The sequence below is a fragment of the Oncorhynchus kisutch genome, unplaced genomic scaffold (genome assembly GCF_002021735.2).
Source record: "Oncorhynchus kisutch isolate 150728-3 unplaced genomic scaffold, Okis_V2 Okis04b-Okis11a_hom, whole genome shotgun sequence".
NCBI lineage: Eukaryota > Metazoa > Chordata > Actinopteri > Salmoniformes > Salmonidae > Oncorhynchus > Oncorhynchus kisutch.
Window position 1 is genome coordinate 2,205,392 of NW_022261981.1, and position 24,722 is coordinate 2,230,113.

The 24,722-nt window shown below is 39.8% G+C and overlaps 1 protein-coding gene across 1 annotated transcript in view; it reads left to right on the top strand.

Moving 5' to 3' along the window:
- Positions 1–24,722, top strand: part of LOC109885765 (protein eyes shut homolog) — a 72,108-nt gene that overhangs the window by 20,297 nt on the left and 27,089 nt on the right. The window contains exons 4-6 of the mRNA XM_031813211.1: positions 10,241–10,423; positions 19,562–19,728; positions 20,890–21,034. Of these exons, the coding sequence (XP_031669071.1) occupies positions 10,241–10,423; positions 19,562–19,728; positions 20,890–21,034 (495 nt within the window). The remainder of the gene's footprint in view (positions 1–10,240; positions 10,424–19,561; positions 19,729–20,889; positions 21,035–24,722) is intronic.

The following is a 24,722-nucleotide window of genomic DNA, read 5'->3' on the forward strand; positions in this document are numbered from 1 at the left end:
CATACATATTATAGATACAGAGTGGGTAGGAAGGTATGTCAACATACATGTTGTTATAGATACAGAGTGGGTAGGAAGGTATGTCAACATACATGTTGTTATAGATACAGAGTGGGTAGGAAGGTATGTCAACATACATGTTGTTATAGATACAGAGTGGGTAGGAAGGTATGTCAACATACATGTTGTTATAGATACAGAGTGGGTAGGAAGGTATGTCAACATACATGTTGTTATAGATACAGAGTGGGTAGGAAGGTATGTCAACATACATGTTGTTATAGATACAGAGTGGGTAGGAAGGTATGTCAACATACATATTATAGATACAGAGTGGGTAGGAAGGTATGTCAACATACATGTTGTTATAGATACAGAGTGGGTAGGAAGGTATGTCAACATACATGTTGTTATAGATACAGAGTGGGTAGGAAGGTATGTCAACATACATATTATAGATACAGAGTGGGTAGGAAGGTATGTCAACATACATGTTGTTATAGATACAGAATGGGTAGGAAGGTATGTCAACATACATGTTGTTATATATACAGAGTGGGTAGGAAGGTATGTCAACATACATGTTGTTATAGATACAGAGTGGGTAGGAAGGTATGTCAACATACATGTTGTTATAGAAACAGAGTGGGTAGGAAGGTATGTCAACATACATGTTGTTATAGATACAGAGTGGGTAGGAAGGTATGTCAGCATACATGTTGTTATAGATACAGAATGGGTAGGAAGGTATGTCAACATACATGTTGTTATAGATACAGAGTGGGTAGGAAGGTATGTCAACATACATGTTGTTATAGAAACAGAGTGGGTAGGAAGGTATGTCAACATACATGTTGTTATAGATACAGAGTGGGTAGGAAGGTATGTCAACATACATGTTGTTATAGATACAGAGTGGGTAGGAAGGTATGTCAACATACATGTTGTTATAGATACAGAATGGGTAGGAAGGTATGTCAACATACATGTTGTTATAGATACAGAATGGGTCGGAAGGTATGTCAACATACATGTTGTTATAGATACAGAGTGGGTAGGAAGGTATGTCAACATACATGTTGTTATAGATACAGTTTTTGTTTTTAAGAAAACAAAAATGAAGGATTTTCAGTTCAGAAAGATCATTTTGAGAAAGTATGTTTTTGTTGTGTTTACTGTATTTGCTATTACAGTACCGTACTGTTCAGTCTGTTTGTTCACTCTGTGGAATATTGAAGGGTCTGTGGAGTTCAAGGTTAGCTACTGAGAGAAAGGAAAACAGTAGGAAACTATATGGATGTGTGCTGGATGCTGTTAAGCCCAATACCCTTTAGAAAAACATAAACAATATGGATTTTCTACACTGAGTGTACAAAACATTAAGAATACCTTCCTAATATTGAGTTGCACCCAGTCCTTTTGCCCTCAGAACAGCCTCAATTCGTCAGGTCATGGACTCACAAGGTGCTCCACAGGGATGCTGGTCCATGTTGACTCCAATGCTTCCCACAGCTGTGTCAAGTTGACTGGATGTCCTTTGGGTGGTGGGCCATTCTTGATACACACAGTGCCATTCTTGATACACACAGAATCAGTGTGAAAAACCCAGCAGCGTTGCAGTTGTTTACATGAACCAGTGCCCCTGACACCTACTATTATACCCCGTTCAAAAGGCACTTCAATATGTTGTCTCGCCCATTCACCCTCTGAATGGCACAAATACACAATCCATGTCTCAACTGTCTCAAGGTTTCAAAATCCTTCTTTAACCTGTCTCCTCCCCTTCATCTACACTGATGGAAGTGGATTTAACAAGTAACATCAATAAGGGATCATAGCTTTCGCCTGGATTCAACTAGTCAGTCTATGTCATGGAAAGAGCCGGTGTTCTTAATGGTTTGTCCTCTCAGTGTCTTTTAAGCATCAGTGTATTTTTCTCTTGGAAATATGGGTTTTATTTTCCCCAACTTGTATCATCACCACCTGGATGATAGAACATCCTTTATGCCCTCACCACCACCTGGATGATAGAACATAATTTATACCCTCACCACCACCTGGGTGAGTGAACATCCTTTATGCCCTCACCACCACCTGGATGATAGAACATAATTTATACCCTCACCACCACCTGGGTGATTGAACATCCTTTTATGCCCTCACCACCACCTGGATGATAGAACATAATTTATACCCTCACCACCACCTGGGTGATAGAACATAATTTATTCCCTCACCACCACCTGGGTGAAAAAACATCCTTTATGCCCTCACCACTACCTGGGTGATAGAACATCCTTTATGCCCTCACCACCACCTGGGTGATAGAACATCCTTTATTCTCTCACCACCACCTGGGTGATAGAACATCCTTTATGCCCTCACCACTACCTGGGTGATAGAACAACCTATATGCCCTCCCCACTACCTGGGGGATAGAACGTCCTTTATTCCCTCACCACCACCTGGGTGATAGAACATCCTTTATTCCCTCACCACCACCTGGGTGATAGAACAACCTATATGCCCTCCCCACTACCTGGGTGATAGAACATCCTTTATGCCCTCACCACTACCTGGGTGATAGAACATCCTTTATGCCCTCACCACCACCTGGGTGATAGAATGTTCTTTATACCCTCACCACCACCTGGGTGATAGAACGTCTTTTATTCCCTCACCACCACCTGGGTGATAGAATGTTCTTTATACCCTCACCACCACCTGGGTGATAGAACATCCTTTATGCCCTCACCACTACCTGGGTGATAGAACATCCTTTATGCCCTCACCACTACTTGGGTGATAGAACATCCTTTATGCCCTCACCACTACTTGGGTGATATAACGTTCTTTATTCCCTCAAACCTGTCAAAGAAGGTCCATGAAGGTCAATAAGCATCTCATGGTTAATTAAGAGCAGGGTTGGGGTCAGTTCCTGAATCAACTTAATTGAAATGGAATTGATCCCAACCCAGATATATAGTGAGAATAATGTATGTAGGTCCTAAACTCAAAAGAGTGTTCATTTAAACAGACTGATTATTCCCAAAATGATTTGCATAACTGATGAAACCCAAAGAGCCCACCCTCTCTCTACTGCGTCTGTAACCCCTTATATCACTGAGTTGTGCCACAGCTGTTCTTGTGTTCTGTCCATGCTTAGAATGACGTACCTCTACACTACTACAGAAATCAAGCCTGGTCCCTGATCTAGTTATGCTGTCTTGCCAACTCTGATGGTCATTGTCATGTCTTGTCATTCAATAGGAGTTAGCAACACAGCTCAAACTGATCTGGGACCTGGCGATCACATTTATAACAGCAGAGTTAATACTAAACTTCTTGTCTTACAGCTAAAACTGATCTGGGACCTGGTGATCCCATTTATAACAGCAGAGTTAATACTAAACTTCCTGTCTTACAGCTCAAACTGATCTGGGACCTGGCTATCATATTTATAACAGCAGAGTTAATACTAAACTTCCTGTCTTACAGCTCAAACTGATCTGGGACCTGGCTATCATATTTATAACAACAGAGTTAATACTAAACTTCCTGTCTTACAGCTCAAACTGATCTGGGACCTGGCTATCATATTTATAACAACAGAGATAATACTAAACTTCTTGTCTTACAGCTCAAACTGATCTGGGACCTACTAAACTTCTTGTCTTACAGCTCAAACTGATCTGGGACCTGGCTATCATATTTATAACAGCAGAGATAATACTAAACTTCCTGTCTTACAGCTCAAACTGATCTGGGACCTGGCTATCATATTTATAACAACAGAGATAATACTAAACTTTCTTTCTTACAGCTCAAACTGATCTGGGACCTGGCTATCATATTTATAACAACAGAGATAATACTAAACTTCCTGTCTTACAGCTCAAACTGATCTGGGGCCTGGCGATCACATATATAACACCAGAGATACTTAACCTCCTGTCTTACTTATTCTCTTCATGATGCTGTGTTGTATGTCATTTCTGGAAGGATTAGATTGCAGTGTTATTTTTTGGCTTGTTGTAGGAAATATTTCCCCACAGTTGTGGGTGGATTCAATAGGCTACACACAGTTCAAATAAATCTGCAGGCCTCAATCTCAAATGAATGGGAATGATTATTCATTTATTTTATTTTCATTTGGGAATCCGACCTCTTCATTTACTTGAAATAGGCATCTGTTTTCTCTGCCTAGAAGCAATGTTTTGTATTTTCCCCATTGCAAGCTTTGATTGAATGGCAGCCAGCCATGTCAGCTAAGGTCTTATAATGTGTTAGACATTCATTCCCACTGGGAGAGGAGAACACAATATAAACTTCTACTGTACTTGTTGGAAATAGTTGATGTTGTAGCTCACAGAGCTTCTGGTATGTGGTCTATTGAAGTGTATAATAATGCAGTACTCCTAGCTACAGGAGTTAGGACCAGACTACATGAGGTGAACTCACAAACTCAGAATAACAACAGCAGGCTTTATGGTGTCTATTGATTTGTGTTGTTCAAACCGTAGGTTCACAACGAATATAGTAACACAAGCTACTCCCAATAAGTCAGCCTTAAGGCTTCCTGTATATCAGAATAGATTGGGTGGGAGCCGGGGAAGGGTCGGTAGGTTATATTTTTAATGGTTGTGGAGGCATCCCAAATCGCACCCTATTTCTTACGTAATGCACTTCCTGATGGATCTGGTCAAAAGTAGTGCACTATTTAGGAAATAGAGTGCCATTTTGGACTTGGCATCACCATGTTCAGTTCATACCGACGGAGCGTGAGGAAAGATGTGGAATGCTTGAGGCCATCTAGAGAGAAGAAACCAATCACTACTCTCAGTGCTATCACACAGATGCAACCTAACATAGCAGGCGCAAAAAGACGCCTGAGCGGAGTTCCCACATCCGGTTTCAGAAGAAAAAGAAGCTAGGTTGAATTAGCTGTATTTCTAATAAACGGATGCATCCGGGTGCTGTGAAACCCCGCTTAGGGTACACTGGAGGTCAGGGAATACACATAGAACACCAAGATCTTCCACAACCGCTGAACCTGTCGATAGGAGGTTATGCCTGGGCTCCACCTACCGTTGATCCTGTCGATAGGAGGTTATGCCTGGGCTCCACCTACCGTTGATCCTGTCGATAGGAGGTTATGCCTGGGCTCCACCTACCGTTGATCCTGTCGATAGGAGGTTATGCCTGGGCTCCACCTAGTGCCGTTGATCCTGTCGATAGGAGGTTATGCCTGGGCTCCACCTACCGTTGATCCTGTCGATAGGGGGTCACGCCTGGGCTCCACCTAGTGCCGTTGATCCTGTCGATAGGGGGTTATGCCTGGGCTCCACCTAGTGCCGTTGATCCTGTCGATAGGGGGTCACGCCTGGGCTCCACCTAGTGCCGTTGATCCTGTCGATAGGAGGTTATGCCTGGGCTCCACCTAGTGCTGTTGATCCTGTCGATAGGAGGTTATGCCTGGGCTCCACCTAGTGCCGTTGATCCTGTCGATAGGAGGTTATGCCTGGGCTCCACCTAGTGCCGTTGATCCTGTCGATAGGAGGTCACACCTGGGCTCCACCTACCGTTGATCCTGTCGATAGGGGGTCACGCCTGGGCTCCACCTAGTGCCGTTGATCCTGTCGATAGGGGGTTATGCCTGGGCTCCACCTAGTGCCGTTGATCCTGTCGATAGGAGGTTATGCCTGGGCTCCACCTAGTGCTGTTGATCCTGTCGATAGGAGGTTACGCCTGGGCTCCACCTAGTGCCGTTGATCCTGTCGATAGGAGGTTATGCCTGGGCTCCACCTAGTGCCGTTGATCCTGTCGATAGGAGGTCACACCTGGGCTCCACCTACCGTTGATCCTGTCGATAGGGGGTCACGCCTGGGCTCCACCTAGTGCCGTTGATCCTGTCGATAGGGGGTTATGCCTGGGCTCCACCTAGTGCCGTTGATCCTGTCGATAGGAGGTTATGCCTGGGCTCCACCTAGTGCCGTTGATCCTGTCGATAGGAGGTTATGCCTGGGCTCCACCTACCGTTGTTGAACCTGTCAATAGGGAGTCACGCCTGGGCTCCACCTACAGTACAACCTTTTGTGCTTGTTTATGATATTTGATGGAGGAGGGGATTTGTACCCTCACTATCCTTTGTCAAATGTAGTGTATAGTGCCCTGATCCCCAAGACCATTCTGTCCTACAAATAGCAATGTATATGACCCTTGACAAGAAGCTCAACAGGAATTCATGCTCATATCAGCTCTCCCTGCAAATAACCACAAAGAAGGGGAGGAGGCGGAGGAACAGGAAGAGAGAGAAGCTGCATTGCACTCAGAGAGCAGAGGTAAAAACATGCTGCATGCCACTGAGGGAGCGTCCACAGACAATCAGTTCAAACTGACTATAGAAACTCAGATTGAGCTGTTGCTATAAAGCCGTGAAGCAGCCGTTCAATAGACACTGTGGAAATACAAAACCAATATTGAAACCAAATACAAACCAGACTTAACAATAACAGCAGAATTTTTTTCCTGCATAACAAGCATCAATAATTCACTAGCCAAACAGAGGAGCACCGACCAGTCACAGAGGGGAGCTCTGTAAAGGACGTCACGCTGCCTGATTAGCCATTACAGCTTCCTCCTGAAGCGTCTTACCAGTTGGCGCCAAGTGAAAAAGCGAACTATTCACTGACGTAAGTGGAGACACCTCAGACCGAGGAATACGTTTCACAAATCCCCATGTTAGAACAGCTGTAGTGCAGAATTAAGGGAATAGACTACCATTTGGGATGCAGACATTGTATGTAGACATGGAGGGCTAGAAGGACTGAGGGGAAGGAAAGAGACAAAGACACAGAGAAGGAAATCACGAGAAAGAGAGAATATGCAAGTTACAAAAATTTGCTAAGATGTAGAGCTAATGCTGTGTGCACGACCAGGGTCTGATTGGTGTGCCGAGATATGCCACAGATGTTTAATTGATTCTGGGGAAGGAGGGGGGAGGGGGGAGGGAGAGATGGGGAGAGAGAGACGAGGGAGAGAGGATTTTCTCATTAAGTCCTTCCCTGGTGTAAAATCCAGTGAATCAGTGGTCAGTGCTAAAAATGGAAAGAGAACAAGGGAGAAAGAGGCAGGCAGCATTATTGAATCAACTATGCGTTTAGAACTAGTAAGCTGTTGATTGTAATTGATAATCACTGGAATTAGTTATTGTCCCCCTAGCTACCAGCAGTGAACATTATGTAGGGTATTTGAAATGTTGCTCGCCTGCCAAGAACCTTTGTTAGCAGCGACTAATGAAAAGAAAATGGGGATGGGGAAAAGGCAGTATTCTAAAACAGGCCATCATCCTTATATCATTGTGAGGTGGTGGTACGGCATGGTGTCTCTGTGGTACGGCATGGTGAATCAACAGTGCTGTCTTGTGGCAGCTGCTAGTACTGCTGATGCTGGTGACGTGTTGGAAACAAAATAATCAAAGACATTTATGTAATAGTGATGTTAAGATTGATGTAGTAAGAGCTGTATATAGATATAGAGATACATTGGTTCTGGGTGTAACACACAGTTCGGTGTGTAATATTTCAGCTACTGTACACTTCTATTTCATCCAGGTCTATAATGTTTCATGTCCATAGGACTAAGATATGTAGGCTACTGTCAGTTATCCTCACTGGGGATTCTAGTTTATTCTATTCTATACTGTAAATTATCCTCACTGTGGCTTCTAGTCTATTCTATTCTATACTGTCAGTTATCCTCACTAGGGCTTCTAGTCTATTCTATACTGTCAGTTATCCTCACTGGGGATTCTAGTTTATTCTATTCTATACTGTCAGTTATCCTCACTGGGGATTCTAGTTTATTCTATTCCATACTGTACATTATCTTCACTGGGGCTTCTAGTCTATTCTATTCTATACTGTCAGTTATCCTCACTGGGGCTTCTAGTCTATTCTATTCTATACTGTCAGTTATCCTCACTAGGGCTTCTAGTCTATTCTATACTGTCAGTTATCCTCACTGGGGCTTCTAGTCTATTCTATACTGTCAATTATCCTCACTGGGGCTTCTAGTCTATTCTATACTGTCAGTTATCCTTACTGGGGCTTCTAGTCTATTCTATTCTATACTGTCAATTATCCTCACTGGGGTTTCCTAATCTATTCTATTGTACACTGTCAGTTAACCTCACCAGGTTTTCCTAATCTGTTCTATTCTATACTGTCAGTTAACCTCATTGGGGTTCCTAGTCTATTCTTGTCTATTCTATTCTTATACCCTGTGCCATTATGTTAAATTACTCTTTATCGGTGAGCAATTGTAATGTTGTCGCATTTCTGCCTCATATTTGTTGGTGAGTAACAGAACTATATGTCCCTTGATGGTGAGTAACAGAACTATATGTCCCTTGATGGTGAGCAGCATAACTATGTGTTTCTTGATGGTGAGTAACAGAACTATACATCCATTGATGGTGAGTAACAGAACTATATGTCCCTTGATGGTGAGTAACAGAACTATATGTCCCTTGATGGTGAGTAACAGAACTATATGTCCATTGATGGTGAGTAACAGAACTATACGTCCATTGATGGTGAGTAACAGAACTATATGTTTGTTGATGGTGAGTAACAGAACTATATGTTTGTTGATGGTGAGTAACAGAACTATATGTTTGTTGATGGTGAGTAACAGAACTATATGTTTGTTGATGGTGAGTAACAAAACTATATGTTTGTTGATGGTGAGTAACAGAACTATACGTCCATTGATGGTGAGTAACAGAACTATACGTCCATTGATGGTGAGTAACAGAACTACATGTTCCTTGATGGTGAGTAACAGAACTACATGTTCCTTGATGGTGAGTAACAGAACTATATGTTTGTTGATGGTGAGTAACAGAACTATATGTTTGTTGATGGTGAGTAACAAAACTATATGTTTTTTGATGGTGAGTAACAAAATGATATGTTTGTTGATGGTGAGTAACAGAACTGTATGTTCCTTGACGGTGAGTAACAGAACTATATTTGTCTTGATGGAGAGTAACAGGACTATATGTTTGTTGACGGTGAGTAACATAACTATATGTCCCTTGATGGTGAGTAACAGGACTATATGTTTGTTGATGGTGAGTAACAGGACTATATGTCCATTGATGGTGAGTAACAGGACTATATGTTTGTTGATGGTGAGTAACAGGACTATATGTCCATTGATGGTGAGTAACAGGACTATATGTTTGTTGATGGTGAGTAACAGAACTATATGTCCCTTGATGGTGAGTAACAGGACTCTATGTTCCTTGATGGTGAGTAACAGAACTATATGTCCCTTGATGGTGAGTAACAGAACTATATGTTTGTTGATGGTGAGTAACAGAACTATATGTCCCGTGATGGTGAGTAACAGAACTATATGTTTGTTGATGGTGAGTAACAGAACTATATGTCCCTTGATGGTGAGTAACAGAACTATATGTTTGTTGATGGTGAGTAACAGAACTATATGTCCCTTGATGGTGAGTAACAGAACTATATGTTTGTTGATGGTGAGTAACAGAACTATATGTCCCTTGATGGTGAGTAACAGAACTATATGTCCCTTGATGGTGAGTAACAGAACTATATGTTTGTTGATGGTGAGTAACAGAACTATATGTCCCTTGATGGTGAGTAACAGAACTATATGTTTGTTGATGGTGAGTAACAGAACTATATGTCCCTTGATGGTGAGTAACAGAACTATATGTTTGTTGATGGTGAGTAACAGAACTATATGTCCCTTGATGGTGAGTAACAGAACTATATGTTTGTTGATGGTGAGTAACAGAACTATAGGTCCCTTGATGGTGAGTAACAGAACTATATGTTTGTTGATGGTGAGTAACAGAACTATATGTCCCTTGATGGTGAGTAACAGAACTATATGTTTGTTGATGGTGAGTAACAGAACTATATGTCCCTTGATGGTGAGTAACAGAACTATATGTTTGTTGATGGTGAGTAACAGAACTATATGTCCCTTGATGGTGAGTAACAGAACTATATGTTTGTTGATGGTGAGTAACAGAACTATATGTCCCTTGATGGTGAGTAACAGAACTATATGTTTGTTGATGGTGAGTAACAGAACTATATGTCCCTTGATGGTGAGTAACAGAACTATATGTCCCTTGATGGTGAGCAACGAACTGTAACAGAGTTTGTATATTGCTTTTTATTTTCCTCTGCAGCCATCAACATCACCCGGGCCAGGTTCAGTGGGAATGATGAGTTTGGGTACACCTCGTTCATAGCGTACTCCTCCATCCCCAGTCTCAGTGTCTACTACGAGTTCCAACTGAAACTAACGTTCGCCGACAGAGCCTCAGCTCTGAAGGACAACCTCATCCTCTTCTCTGGACAGAAAGGACAGGGTGAGGATGGAGCAGTCTATTTTTCTTTTGTTAAAGGAGAGTTGAATTCCATTCAACCTTTAGGATTTTTCATTCATTTGTTTTCAAAAGGAGTGGGGCAGTCCCAATGTGTGGCTCCTAATAGATTTTTCAGGGCGATAGATTACACTCACGCACGCAGGCACACACACACACACACACGCACACACACAAACACACACACACAAACACACTCTCTCTCCCAGACACGCACACAGACTTTCCACTCACTTTCCCGCTAATAAATATATTTTTGCCAAGGGACTCCCTTTGGCAGAGTACGAGACTGTTTCAACCTGTTTTCTACTGATGAGTGTTCCAGACATCTCTCTGCAATTAATTCAACTCTCATCTAAACTATTGTTTTCGACTTGAAGAGTTTTTTTTATCTTCTTTCAGAGAGGGTTATAAAATAATAGCTGTAGCTGGCAGCCAATGGATGAAGAGGTGATACAAGCAAGCAAATGACTTCCGTTCATTTATGTTAATAGCTTTTAATGTTCTTTGATATGAGGCAGATGAGACATAAATTGGATACACTATTAATAAGGGACAGATGTAGCTCTATCCTTCCTTCCTTCCTTCCTTCCTTCCTTCCTTCCTTCCTTCCTTCCTTCCTTCCTTCCTTCCTTCCTTCCTTCCTTCCTTCCTTCCTTCCTTCCTTCCTTCCTTCCTTCCTTCCTTCCTTCCTTCCTTCCTTCCTTCCTTCCTTCCTTCCTTCCTTCCTTCCTTCCTTCCTTCTTCCTTCTTCCTTCCTTCCTTCCTTCCTTCCTTCCTTCCTTCCTTCCTTCCTTCCTTCCTTCCTTCCTTCCTTCCTTCCTTCCTTCCTTCCTTCCTTCCTTCCTTCCTTCCTTCCTTCCTTCCTTTCTTTCCTTCCTTCCTTCCTTCCTTCCTTCCCTTTCCTTTCCTTTCCTTCCTTACTTGTAAATGTTTCCTTTCTCTCAGGTCAACTTTAATAGCTGCTTAACTGAATGCCATGTCATCAGTGCACAGTATGTTTAATCAAAAGACAGAGGGTGCATCCCAAATGGCACCCTATTTCCTATATGGTGCATATGTAGCCCACAGGGCTCTGGTCAAAACTAGCACTATGTAGGGAATAGGGTGCCATTTGGGACAGCTGAATAGGAAACACAAGGGTTGGGTTGTGGATCTTCTGCACTTGGCTGGTTCCCTCTAGAGATGACTATTTAGGGTGATTCATAGAGGGAGAGGAGGAAGGAGACAGCCAACTTGAATAATGATGCAGTCGTCAGGGGAAGGAACCGAACAGAAAGACTAGCACTGTACGAAGAAAGAAAGAGGACAAAATAAAAAGAGGGAAATGAAAAAGGAAGGATGACGAACAACGAACAACTATAATTGGTCTGATAAATTGACATTAAACCTCCATGGGACATCCAGTAGAATGATTGGCTTTATATTCAACATGTTGGATTGTATGACAACAATTACAAAATGTCTCATCAAGTTAGACGTTTTCGAACTTTAGAAGCAATTATACCAAACATAGATATACAAACTATTGAAGAAATAGAAAAGTAGGAAGTATATAAAACCAAAAGTAGTCCTCCGTGACGCTGGTCCCTCCACCCATATACTGCTCCATGAAGCACAACCATCCTTCACTAGATGGTGTGACAAAGACTTCCTCACCCCATAAAACATCAAGATTATTGACATACTCATTGTTTTAGCTTAGATTCATTCAGACAGCTTTGAGGCAGAAATGGGGTTCAGCAATGTCACATAGGTAATATTTTGAAATGTTATGCAGCACATAGTAGTCGGATTGAATATGTGTGTTCTATATTGTATACATGATATGTGTTCTATATTGTATACATGTGTTCTATATTGTATATATGTGTTCTATATTGTATACATGATATGTGTTCTATATTGTATACATGTGTTCTATATTGTATATATGTGTTCTATATTGTATACATGATATGTGTTCTATATTGTATACATGTGTTCTATATTGTATATATGTGTTCTATATTGTATACATGTGTTCTATATTGTATACATGTGTTCTATATTGTATATATGTGTTCTATATTGTATACATGTGTTCTATATTGTATATATGTGTTCTATATTGTATACATGTGTTCTATATTGTATACATGATATGTGTTCTATATTGTATACATGTGTTCTATATTGTATATATGTGTTCTATATTGTATATATGTGTTCTATATTGTATACATGTGTTCTATATTGTATATATGTGTTCTATATTGTATACATGTGTTCTATATTGTATATATGTGTTCTATATTGTATACATGTGTTCTATATTGTATATATGTGTTCTATATTGTATATATGTGTTCTATATTGTATATATGTGTTCTATATTGTATATATGTGTTCTATATTGTATATATGTGTTCTATATTGAATATATGTGTTCTATATTGTATATATGTGTTCTATATTGAATATGTGTGTTCTATATTGTATACATGATATGTGTTCTATATTGTATATATGTGTTCTATATTGAATATGTGTGTTCTATATTGTATATATGTGTTCTATATTGAATATATGTGTTCTATATTGTATATATGTGTTCTATATTGAATATGTGTGTTCTATATTGTATACATGATATGTGTTCTATATTGAATATATGTGTTCTATATTGTATATATGTGTTCTATATTGAATATGTGTGTTCTATATTGTATACATGATATGTGTTCTATATTGTATATATGTGTTCTATATTGAATATGTGTGTTCTATATTGTATATATGTGTTCTATATTGTATATATGATATGTGTTCTATATTGCATGTATGTGTTCTATATTGTGTATATGATATGTGTTCTATATTGTATATATGTGTTCTATATTGTATATATGTGTTCTATATTGTATACATGATATGTGTTCTATATTGTATACATGTGTTATATATTGAATATGTGTGTTCTATATTGTATACATGTGTTCTATATTGTATATATGTGTTCTATATTGTATACATGTGTTCTATATTGTATATATGTGTTCTATATTGTATATATGTGTTCTATATTGTATATATGTGTTCTATATTGTATATATGTGTTCTATATTGTATATATGTGTTCTATATTGTATATATGATATGTGTTCTATATTGCATGTATGTGTTCTATATTGTGTATATGATATGTGTTCTATATTGTATATATGTGTTCTATATTGTATATATGTGTTCTATATTGTATATATGTGTTCTATATTGTATACATGATATGTGTTCTATATTGTATACATGTGTTATATATTGAATATGTGTGTTCTATATTGTATACATGTGTTCTATATTGTATATATGTGTTCTATATTGTATACATGTGTTCTATATTGTATATATGTGTTCTATATTGTATATATGTGTTCTATATTGTATATATGTGTTCTATATTGTATATATGTGTTCTATATTGTATATATGTGTTCTATATTGTATACATGTGTTCTATATTGTATATATGTGTTCTATATTGTATATATGTGTTCTATATTGTATATATGTGTTCTATATTGTATATATGTGTTCTATATTGTATATATGTGTTCTATATTGTATATATGTGTTCTATATTGTATATATGTGTTCTATATTGTATATATGTGTTCTATATTGTATATATGTGTTCTATATTGTATATATGTGTTCTATATTGTATACATGTGTTCTATATTGTATATATGTGTTCTATATTGTATACATGTGTTCTATATTGTATATATGATATGTGTTCTATATTATATATATGTGTTCTATATTGTATATATGATATGTGTTCTATATTGTATATATGTGTTCTATATTGTATATATGATATGTGTTCTATATTGTATATATGTGTTCTATATTGTATATATGTGTTCTATATTGTATATATGTGTTCTATATTGTATATATGTGTTCTATATTGTATATATGTGTTCTATATTGTATATATGTGTTCTATATTGTATATATGTGTTCTATATTGTATATATGTGTTCTATATTGTATATATGTGTTCTATATTGTATATATGTGTTCTATATTGTATATATGTGTTCTATATTGTATATATGTATTCTATATTGTATATATGTGTTCTATATTGTATATTTGATATAAGGTTGAAGTCGGAAGTTTACATACACATAGGTTGGAGTCATTAAAACTCACTTTTCAACCACTATAGTTTGCAAACTATAGTTTAGGCAAGTCGGTTAGGACATCTACTTTGTGCATGACACAAGTCATTTTTCCAACAATTGTTTAAAGACAGATTATTTCACTTATAATTCACTGTATCACAATTCCAGTGGGTCAGAAGTTTACATAAACTAAGTTGACTGTGTCTTTAAAAAGCTTGGATATTTCCAGAAAATGTCATGGCTTTAGAAGCTTCTGATAGGCTAATTGACATCATTTGAGTCAATTGGAGGTATACCTGTGGATGTATTTCAAGGCCTACCTTCAAACTCATTGCCCTTTTTTCTTGACATCATGGGAAAAAAATTGTGGACCTCCACAAGTCTGGTTCATCCTTGGGAGCAATTTCCAAACGCCTGAAGGTACGACGTTCACCTGTACAAACAATAGTACGCAAGTATAAGCACCATGGGACCACACAGCCGTCATACCACTCAGGAAGGAGATGCGCTCTGTCTCCGAGAGATGAACGCACTTTGGTGTGAAAAGTGCAAATCAATCCCAGAACAACAGCAAAGGACCGTTTGAAAATGCTGGAGGAAACAGGCACAAAAGTATCTATACCCACAGTAAAACGAGTTCTATATCGACATAACCTGAAAGGCCACTCAGCAAGGAAGAAGCCACTGCTCCAAAACCGCTATAAAAAAGCCAGACTACGGTTTGCAACTGCACATGGGGACATAGAAGGTACTTTTTGGAGAAATGTCCTCTGGTCTGATGAAACAAAAATAGAACTGTTTGGCCATAATGACCATCATTATGTTTGGAGAAAAAAGGGGGAGGCTTGCAAGCCAAAGAACACCATCCCAACCGTGAAGCACGGGGGTGGCAGCATCATGTTGTGGGGGTGCTTTGCTGCAGGAGGGACTAGTGCACTTCACAAAATAGATGGCATCATGAGAGAGCAAAATTATGTGGATATATTGAAGCAACATCTCAAGACATGAGTCAGGAAGTTAAAGCTTGGTTGCAAATGGGTCTTCCAAATGGACAAGGACACCAAGCATACTTCCAAAGTTGTGGCAAAATGGCTTAAGGACAACAGAGTCAAGGTATTGGAGTGGGCAGAACTGAAAAGAGTGTGCGAGCACGGAGGCCTACAAACATGACTCAGTTATACCAGCTCTGTCAGGAGGAATGGGCCAAAATTCACCCAACTTATTGTGGGAAGCTTGTGGAAGGCTACCCAAAATGTTTGACCAAAGTTAAACAATTTAATGGCAATGCTACCAAATACTAATTAAGTAAATGTGAACTTCTGACCCACTGGGAAAGTGATGTATTGAAATAAAAGCAGAAATAAATCATTCTCTCTCCTATTATTCTGACATTTCACATTCTTAAAATAAAGTGGTGATCCTAACTGACCTAAGACAGGGAATTGTTACTAGGATGGGCGGAGCATGAGCGGTTATGGGCGGAGCAGTCACCGCCTGGTACGGCAACTGCTCCGCCCATAACCGTAAGGCTCTCCAGAGGGTAGTGAGGTCTGCACAACGCATCACCGGGGGCAAACTACCTGCCCTCCAGGACACCTACACCACCCGATGTCACAGAAAGGACAAAAATATCATCAAGGACGACAACTACCCAAACCACTGCCTGTTCACCCCATTATCATCCAGGAGGCGAGGTCAGTACAGGTGCATCAAAGCTGGGACAGAGAGACTGAAAAACAGCTTCTATCTCAAGGCCATCAGACTGTTAAACAGCCACCACTAACATTGAGGGGCTGCTTTCAACATACTGACTCAACTCCAGCCACTTTAATAATGGACAAATTGATGTAATAAATGTATCACTAGCCACTTTAACCAATGCCACTTTATATGATGTTTATATACCCTACATTACTCATCTCATATGTATATACTGTACTCTATACCATCTACTTCATCTTGCCATCTTGATGTAATAAATGTATCACTAGCCACTTTAAACAATGCCACTTTATATAATGTTTACATACCCTACATTACTCATCTCATATGTATATTCTGTACTCCATACCATCTACTGCATCTTTGCCTATACTGTTCGGCCATCCCTCATTCATATATTTTTATGTACATGTTCGTATTCATTCCTTTACACTTGCATGTATAAGGTAGTTGTGAAATTGTTACATATTACTGCATGGTCGGAACTAGAAGCACAAGCATTTTGCTACACTCGCATTAACATCTGCTAACCATGTGTATGTGACAAACAAAATTTGATTTGAGGATTAAGTGTCAGGAATTGTGAAAAACTGAGTTTAAATGTATTTGGCTTAGGTGCATGTTAACTTCTGACTTCAACTGTATATGTGTTCTATATTGTATATATGTGTTCTATATTGTATATATGTGTTCTATATTGTATATATGTGTTCTATATTGTATATATGTGTTCTATATTGTATATGTGTTCTATATTGTATATATGTGTTCTGTATTGTATATATGTGTTCTGTATTGTATATATGTGTTCTATATTGTATATATGTGTTCTATATTGTATATATGTGTTCTATATTGTATATATGTGTTCTATATTGTATACGTGTGTTCTATATTGTATATGTGTGTTCTATATTGTATATATGTGTTCTATATTGTATATATGTGTTCTGTATTGTAATATGTGTTCTATATTGTATATATGTGTTCTATATTGTATATATGTGTTCTATATTGTATATATGTGTTCTATATTGTATATATGTGTTCTATATTGTATATATGTGTTCTATATTGTATATATGTGTTCTATATTGTATATATGTGTTCTATATTGTATATGGTCTATTGTATATATGTGTTCTATATTGTATATATGTGTTCTATATTGTATATATGTGTTCTATATTGTATATATGTGTTCTATATTGTATATATGTGTTCTATATTGTATATATGTGTTCTATATTGTATATATGTGTTCTATATTGTATATATGTGTTCTATATTGTATATATGTGTTCTATATTGTATATATGTGTTCTATATTGTATATATGTGTTCTATATTGTATATATGTGTTCTATATTGTATATATGTGTTCTATATTGTATATATGTGTTCTATATTGTATATATGTGTTCTATATTGTATATATGTGTTCTATATTGTATATATGTGTTCTATATTGTATATATGTGTTCTATATGTATATATGTGTTCTATATTGTATACTATGTGTTCTATATTGTATATATGTGTTCTATATTGTATATATTGTGTTCTATATTGTATATATGTGTTCTATATTGTATATATGTGTTCTATATTGTATATATGTGTTCTATATTGTATATATGTGTTCTATATTGTATATATGTGTTCTATATTGTATATATTGTGTTCTATATTTGTATATATGTGGTCTATATTGTATATTGTGTTCTATATTGTCTAATGTGTTCTATATTGTATATTGTGTTCTATATTGTATATATGTGTTCTATATTGTATATATGTGTTCTATATTGTATATATGTGTTCTATATTGTATATTATGTGTTCTATATTGTATATAGTGTTCTATATTGTATATATGTGTTCTATATTGTATATATGTGTTCTATATTGTATATATGTGTTTTTTATTTTTATTTATTTATTTTATTTAACCTTTATTTAACCAGGTAGGCTAGTTGAGAACACCTTTATTTAACCAGGTAGGCTAGTTGAGAACACCTTTATTTAACCAGGTAGGCTAGTTGAGAACACCTTTATTTAACCAGGTAGGCTAGTTGAGAACACCTTTATTTAACCAGGTAGGCTAGTTGAGAACACCTTTATTTAACCAGGTAGGCTAGTTGAGAACAGTTCTCATTTGCAACTGCGACCTGGACAAGATAAAGCGAAGCAGTGTGACACAGACAACAACACAGAGTTACACATGGAGTAAACAATAAACAAGCCAATAACACAAACAAGTCAATGACACAGTAGAAAAAATACATTCTATATACATTGTGTGCAAAAGGCATGAGGAGTTAGGCAATAAATAGGCCATAGGAGCGAATAATTACAATTTAGCAGATTAACACTGGAGTGATAAATGAGCAGATGATGATGTGCAAGTAGAGATACTGGTGTGCAAAAGAGCAGAAAAGTAAATAAAATAAAAACAGTATGGGGATGTAAATATGTGTAAATATGTGTTCTATATTGTATATATGATATGTGTTCTATATTGTATTGTATAAATTAAATATGTGTTCTATATTGTATATATGATATGTGTTCTATATTGTATTGTATAAATTAAATATGTGTTCTATATTGTATATATGATATGTGTGTTCTATATTGTATTGTATAAATTAAATATGTGTTCTATATTGTAAATATGTGTTCTATATTGTATATATGATATATAGGTTCTATATTGTAAATATGTGTTCTATATTGTATACATGTGTTCTATATTGTATATATGTGTTCTATATTGTATACATGTGTTCTATATTGTATATATGATATATAGGTTCTATATTGTATATATGTGTTCTATATTGTATATATGATATATAGGTTCTATATTGTATATATGTGTTCTATATTGTATATATGATATATAGGTTCTATATTGTATATATGTGTTCTGTATTGTGTATATATATATTTTAATACATATATATATATATATCAAATCAAAATCAAATCAAATGTATTTATATAGCCCTTCTTACATCAGCTGATATCTCAAAGTGCTGTACAGAAATCCAGTCTAAAATCCCAAACAGCAAGCAATGCAGCTGTAGAAGCACAGATATATGTAGAAGCATATATATATATATATATATAGAACACATGTATGCCTAGAACACATATATATATATATATATATATATATATATATGTGTGTGTGTTCCATATGTTAATTATATGGTTCCAGGCATTGATGGAGATGACTTCCTAGTTCTGGGGGTTCGGAATGGCAGAATTGTTCACAAGTTCAACCTTGGATCTGGTGTGGGAACCATGGTCAGCGACCGGCTGAGCCGTGAGATCGATATCCACACTGTGAACTTTGGCAGATCTCGGAGAACAGGATGGTTAAAGGTGCTTTGCTTTTTCAGTATCTTTCTACCCCTGAAAATAATGTGTAATCGATAGTGTGAGTCTCTTGGATGTTTTAGGATATGTTTCATTTTGTAAAAAGGTTCCTTAATGCACTGTCATCTGAAAACATGACTGTTCCCATTCTGAGGTCAGAGGTCTGTGACTGGAATCTAAGCTCTAAGTCCATTGACAGACTGCTATAATAGGAGTCTTCTCTTTGCTGATCCATTGACAGGCTGCTATAATAGGAGTCTTCTCTTTGCTGATCCATTGACAGGCTGCTATAATAGGAGTCTTCTCTTTGCTGATCCATTGACAGACTGCTATAATAGGAGTCTTCTCTTTGCTGATCCATTGACAGACTGCTATATTAGGAGTCTTCTCTTTGCTGATCCATTGACAGACTGTTATAATAGGAGTCTTCTCTTTGCTGATCCATTGACAGACTGCTATAATAGGAGTCTTCTCTTTGCTGATCCATTGACAGACTGCTATAATAGGAGTCTTCTCTTTGCTGATCCATTGACAGACTGCTATATTAGGAGTCTTCTCTTTGCTGATCCATTGACAGACTGCTATATTAGGAGTCTTCTCTTTGCTGATCCATTGACGGACTGTTATAATAGGAGTCTTCTCTTTGCTGATCCATTGACAGACTGTTATAATAGGAGTCTTCTCTTTACTGATCCATTGACAGACTGTTATAATAGGAGTCTTCTCTTTACTGATCCATTGACAGACTGCTATAATATGAGTCTTCTCTTTGCTGATCCATTGACAGACTGCAATAATAGGAGTCTTCTCTTTGCTGATCCATTGACAGACTGCTATAATAGGAGTCTTGTCTTTACTGATCCATTGACAGACTGTTATAATAGGAGTCTTCTCTTTGCTGATCCATTGACAGACTGTTATAATAGGAGTCTTCTCTTTGCTGATCCATTGACAGACTGCTATAATAGGAGTCTTCTCTTTGCTGATCCATTGACAGATTGTTATAATAGGAGTCTTCTCTCTGCTGATCCATTGACAGACCGCTATAATAGAGGTCTTCTCTTTGCTGATCCATTGACAGACTGCTATAATAGGAGTGTTGTCTTTGTGGATCCATCAAGGCAGAGCCTGAGTATGGTGTACTGAATCATTTCTGTATCCTTTCAGGTGGACGGACAGAGAAACAGGACAGGCTCTTCTCCAGGCCACCTGGCAGGTCTCAACGCGCAAAGCCAAGTCTTTGTAGGAGGATATAATGAATATACTCCTGAACTACTGCCCCTCAGATCAAGGTTTCGCAATGGCTTTCAAGGTAAGACATTACAGTGACTGTAGTATTGCCACTATAAGTAACTACTACCACCACTACAGACTATAGTGAGTATAAAATTGAACTGATAAAATGAATATAAACACCTTTTTAAAACAACATTTTTCACAGTGTTTGTAACATGGCCTCGACGTCTGTAGAGTGGCAGCAGCAGGCTAGTTGCAGACAGTCAGACAGTCAGAGGTAGTGCAATACCATTTAGAGGGGGAGATCAGTGGCAGCAGCATAGTGGCAGGCTAGTTGCAGACAGTCAGGCAGTCAGAGGTAGTGCAATACCATTCAGAGGGGGGAGATCAGTGGCAGCAGCATAGTGGCAGGCTAGTTGCAGACAGTCAGACAGTCAGAGGTAGTGCAATACCATTCAGAGGGGGGAGATCAGTGGCAGCAGCATAGTGGCAGGCTAGTTGCAGACAGTCAGACAGTCAGAGGTAGTGCAATACCATTCAGAGGGGGGAGATCAGTGGCAGCAGCATAGTGGCAGGCTAGTTGCAGACAGTCAGACAGTCAGAGGTAGTGCAATACCATTCAGAGTGGGGAGATCAGTGGCAGCAGCAGGCTAGTTGCAGACAGTCAGACAGTCAGAGGGAGTGCAATACCATTCAGAGTGGGGAGATCAGTGGCAGCAGCATAGTGGCAGGCTAGTTGCAGACAGTCAGACAGTCAGAGGTAGTGCAATACCATTCAGAGTGGGGAGATCAGTGGCAGCAGCATAGTGGCAGGCTAGTTGCAGACAGTCAGACAGTCAGAGGGAGTGCAATACCATTCAGAGTGGGGAGATCAGTGGCAGCAGCATAGTGGCAGGCTAGTTGCAGACAGTCAGACAGTCAGAGGTAGTGCAATACCATTCAGAGGGGGGAGATCAGTGGCAGCAGCATAGTGGCAGGCTAGTTGCAGACAGTCAGACAGTCAGAGGTAGTGCAATACCATTCAGAGGGGGGAGATCAGTGGCAGCAGCATAGTGGCAGGCTAGTTGCAGACAGTCAGACAGTCAGAGGGAGTGCAATACCATTCAGAGTGGGGAGATCAGTGGCAGCAGCATAGTGGCAGGCTAGTTGCAGACAGTCAGACAGTCAGAGGGAGTGCAATACCATTCAGAGTGGGGAGATCAGTGGCAGCAGCATAGTGGCAGGCTAGTTGCAGACAGTCAGACAGTCAGAGGGAGTGCAATACCATTCAGAGTGGGGAGATCAGTGGCAGCAGCATAGTGGCAGGCTAGTTGCAGACAGTCAGACAGTCAGAGGGAGTGCAATACCATTCAGAGTGGGGAGATCAGTGGCAGCAGCATAGTGGCAGGCTAGTTACAGACAGTCAGACAGTCAGAGGGAGTGCAATACCATTCAGAGTGGGGAGATCAGTGGCAGCAGCATAGTGGCAGGCTAGTTGCAGACAGTCAGACAGTCAGAGGGAGTGCAATACTATTCAGAGTGGGGAGATCAGTGGCAGCAGCATAGTGGCAGGCTAGTTGCAGACAGTCAGACAGTCAGAGGGAGTGCAATACCATTCAGAGTGGGGAGATCAGTGGCAGCAGCATAGTGGCAGGCTAGTTGCAGACAGTCAGACAGTCAGAGGGAGTGCAATACCATTCAGAGTGGGGAGATCAGTGGCAGCAGCAGGCTAGTTGCAGACAGTCAGACAGTCAGAGGGAGTGCAATACCATTCAGAGTGGGGAGATCAGTGGCAGCAGCATAGTGGCAGGCTAGTTTCAGACAGTCAGAGGGAGTGCAATACCATTCAGAGTGGGGAGATCAGTGGCAGCAGCATAGTGGCAGGCTAGTTGCAGACAGTCAGACAGTCAGAGGGAGTGCAATACCATTCAGAGTGGGGAGATCAGTGGCAGCAGCATAGTGGCAGGCTAGTTACAGACAGTCAGACAGTCAGAGGGAGTGCAATACCATTCAGAGTGGGGAGATCAGTGGCAGCAGCATAGTGGCAGGCTAGTTGCAGACAGTCAGACAGTCAGAGGGAGTGCAATACTATTCAGAGTGGGGAGATCAGTGGCAGCAGCATAGTGGCAGGCTAGTTGCAGACAGTCAGACAGTCAGAGGGAGTGCAATACCATTCAGAGTGGGGAGATCAGTGGCAGCAGCATAGTGGCAGGCTAGTTGCAGACAGTCAGACAGTCAGAGGGAGTGCAATACCATTCAGAGTGGGGAGATCAGTGGCAGCAGCATAGTGGCAGGCTAGTTGCAGACAGTCAGACAGTCAGAGGGAGTGCAATACCATTCAGAGTGGGGAGATCAGTGGCAGCAGCATAGTGGCAGGCTAGTTGCAGACAGTCAGACAGTCAGAGGGAGTGCAATACCATTCAGAGTGGGGAGATCAGTGGCAGCAGCATAGTGGCAGGCTAGTTACAGACAGTCAGACAGTCAGAGGGAGTGCAATACCATTCAGAGTGGGGAGATCAGTGGCAGCAGCATAGTGGCAGGCTAGTTGCAGACAGTCAGACAGTCAGAGGGAGTGCAATACTATTCAGAGTGGGGAGATCAGTGGCAGCAGCATAGTGGCAGGCTAGTTGCAGACAGTCAGACAGTCAGAGGGAGTGCAATACCATTCAGAGTGGGGAGATCAGTGGCAGCAGCATAGTGGCAGGCTAGTTGCAGACAGTCAGACAGTCAGAGGGAGTGCAATACCATTCAGAGTGGGGAGATCAGTGGCAGCAGCAGGCTAGTTGCAGACAGTCAGACAGTCAGAGGGAGTGCAATACCATTCAGAGTGGGGAGATCAGTGGCAGCAGCATAGTGGCAGGCTAGTTTCAGACAGTCAGAGGGAGTGCAATACCATTCAGAGTGGGGAGATCAGTGGCAGCAGCATAGTGGCAGGCTAGTTGCAGACAGTCAGACAGTCAGAGGGAGTGCAATACCATTCAGAGTGGGGAGATCAGTGGCAGCAGCATAGTGGCAGGCTAGTTACAGACAGTCAGACAGTCAGAGGGAGTGCAATACCATTCAGAGTGGGGAGATCAGTGGCAGCAGCATAGTGGCAGGCTAGTTGCAGACAGTCAGACAGTCAGAGGGAGTGCAATACTATTCAGAGTGGGGAGATCAGTGGCAGCAGCATAGTGGCAGGCTAGTTGCAGACAGTCAGACAGTCAGAGGGAGTGCAATACCATTCAGAGTGGGGAGATCAGTGGCAGCAGCATAGTGGCAGGCTAGTTGCAGACAGTCAGACAGTCAGAGGGAGTGCAATACCATTCAGAGTGGGGAGATCAGTGGCAGCAGCAGGCTAGTTGCAGACAGTCAGACAGTCAGAGGGAGTGCAATACCATTCAGAGTGGGGAGATCAGTGGCAGCAGCATAGTGGCAGGCTAGTTTCAGACAGTCAGAGGGAGTGCAATACCATTCAGAGTGGGGAGATCAGTAGCAGCAGCATAGTGGCAGGCTAGTTGCAGACAGTCAGACAGTCAGAGGGAGTGCAATACCATTCAGAGTGGGGAGATCAGTGGCAGCAGCATAGTGGCAGGCTAGTTGCAGACAGTCAGACAGTCAGAGGGAGTGCAATACCATTCAGAGTGGGGAGATCAGTGGCAGCAGCATAGTGGCAGGCTAGTTGCAGACAGTCAGACAGTCAGAGGGAGTGCAATACCATTCAGAGTGGGGAGATCAGTGGCAGCAGCATAGTGGCAGGCTAGTTGCAGACAGTCAGACAGTCAGAGGGAGTGCAATACCATTCA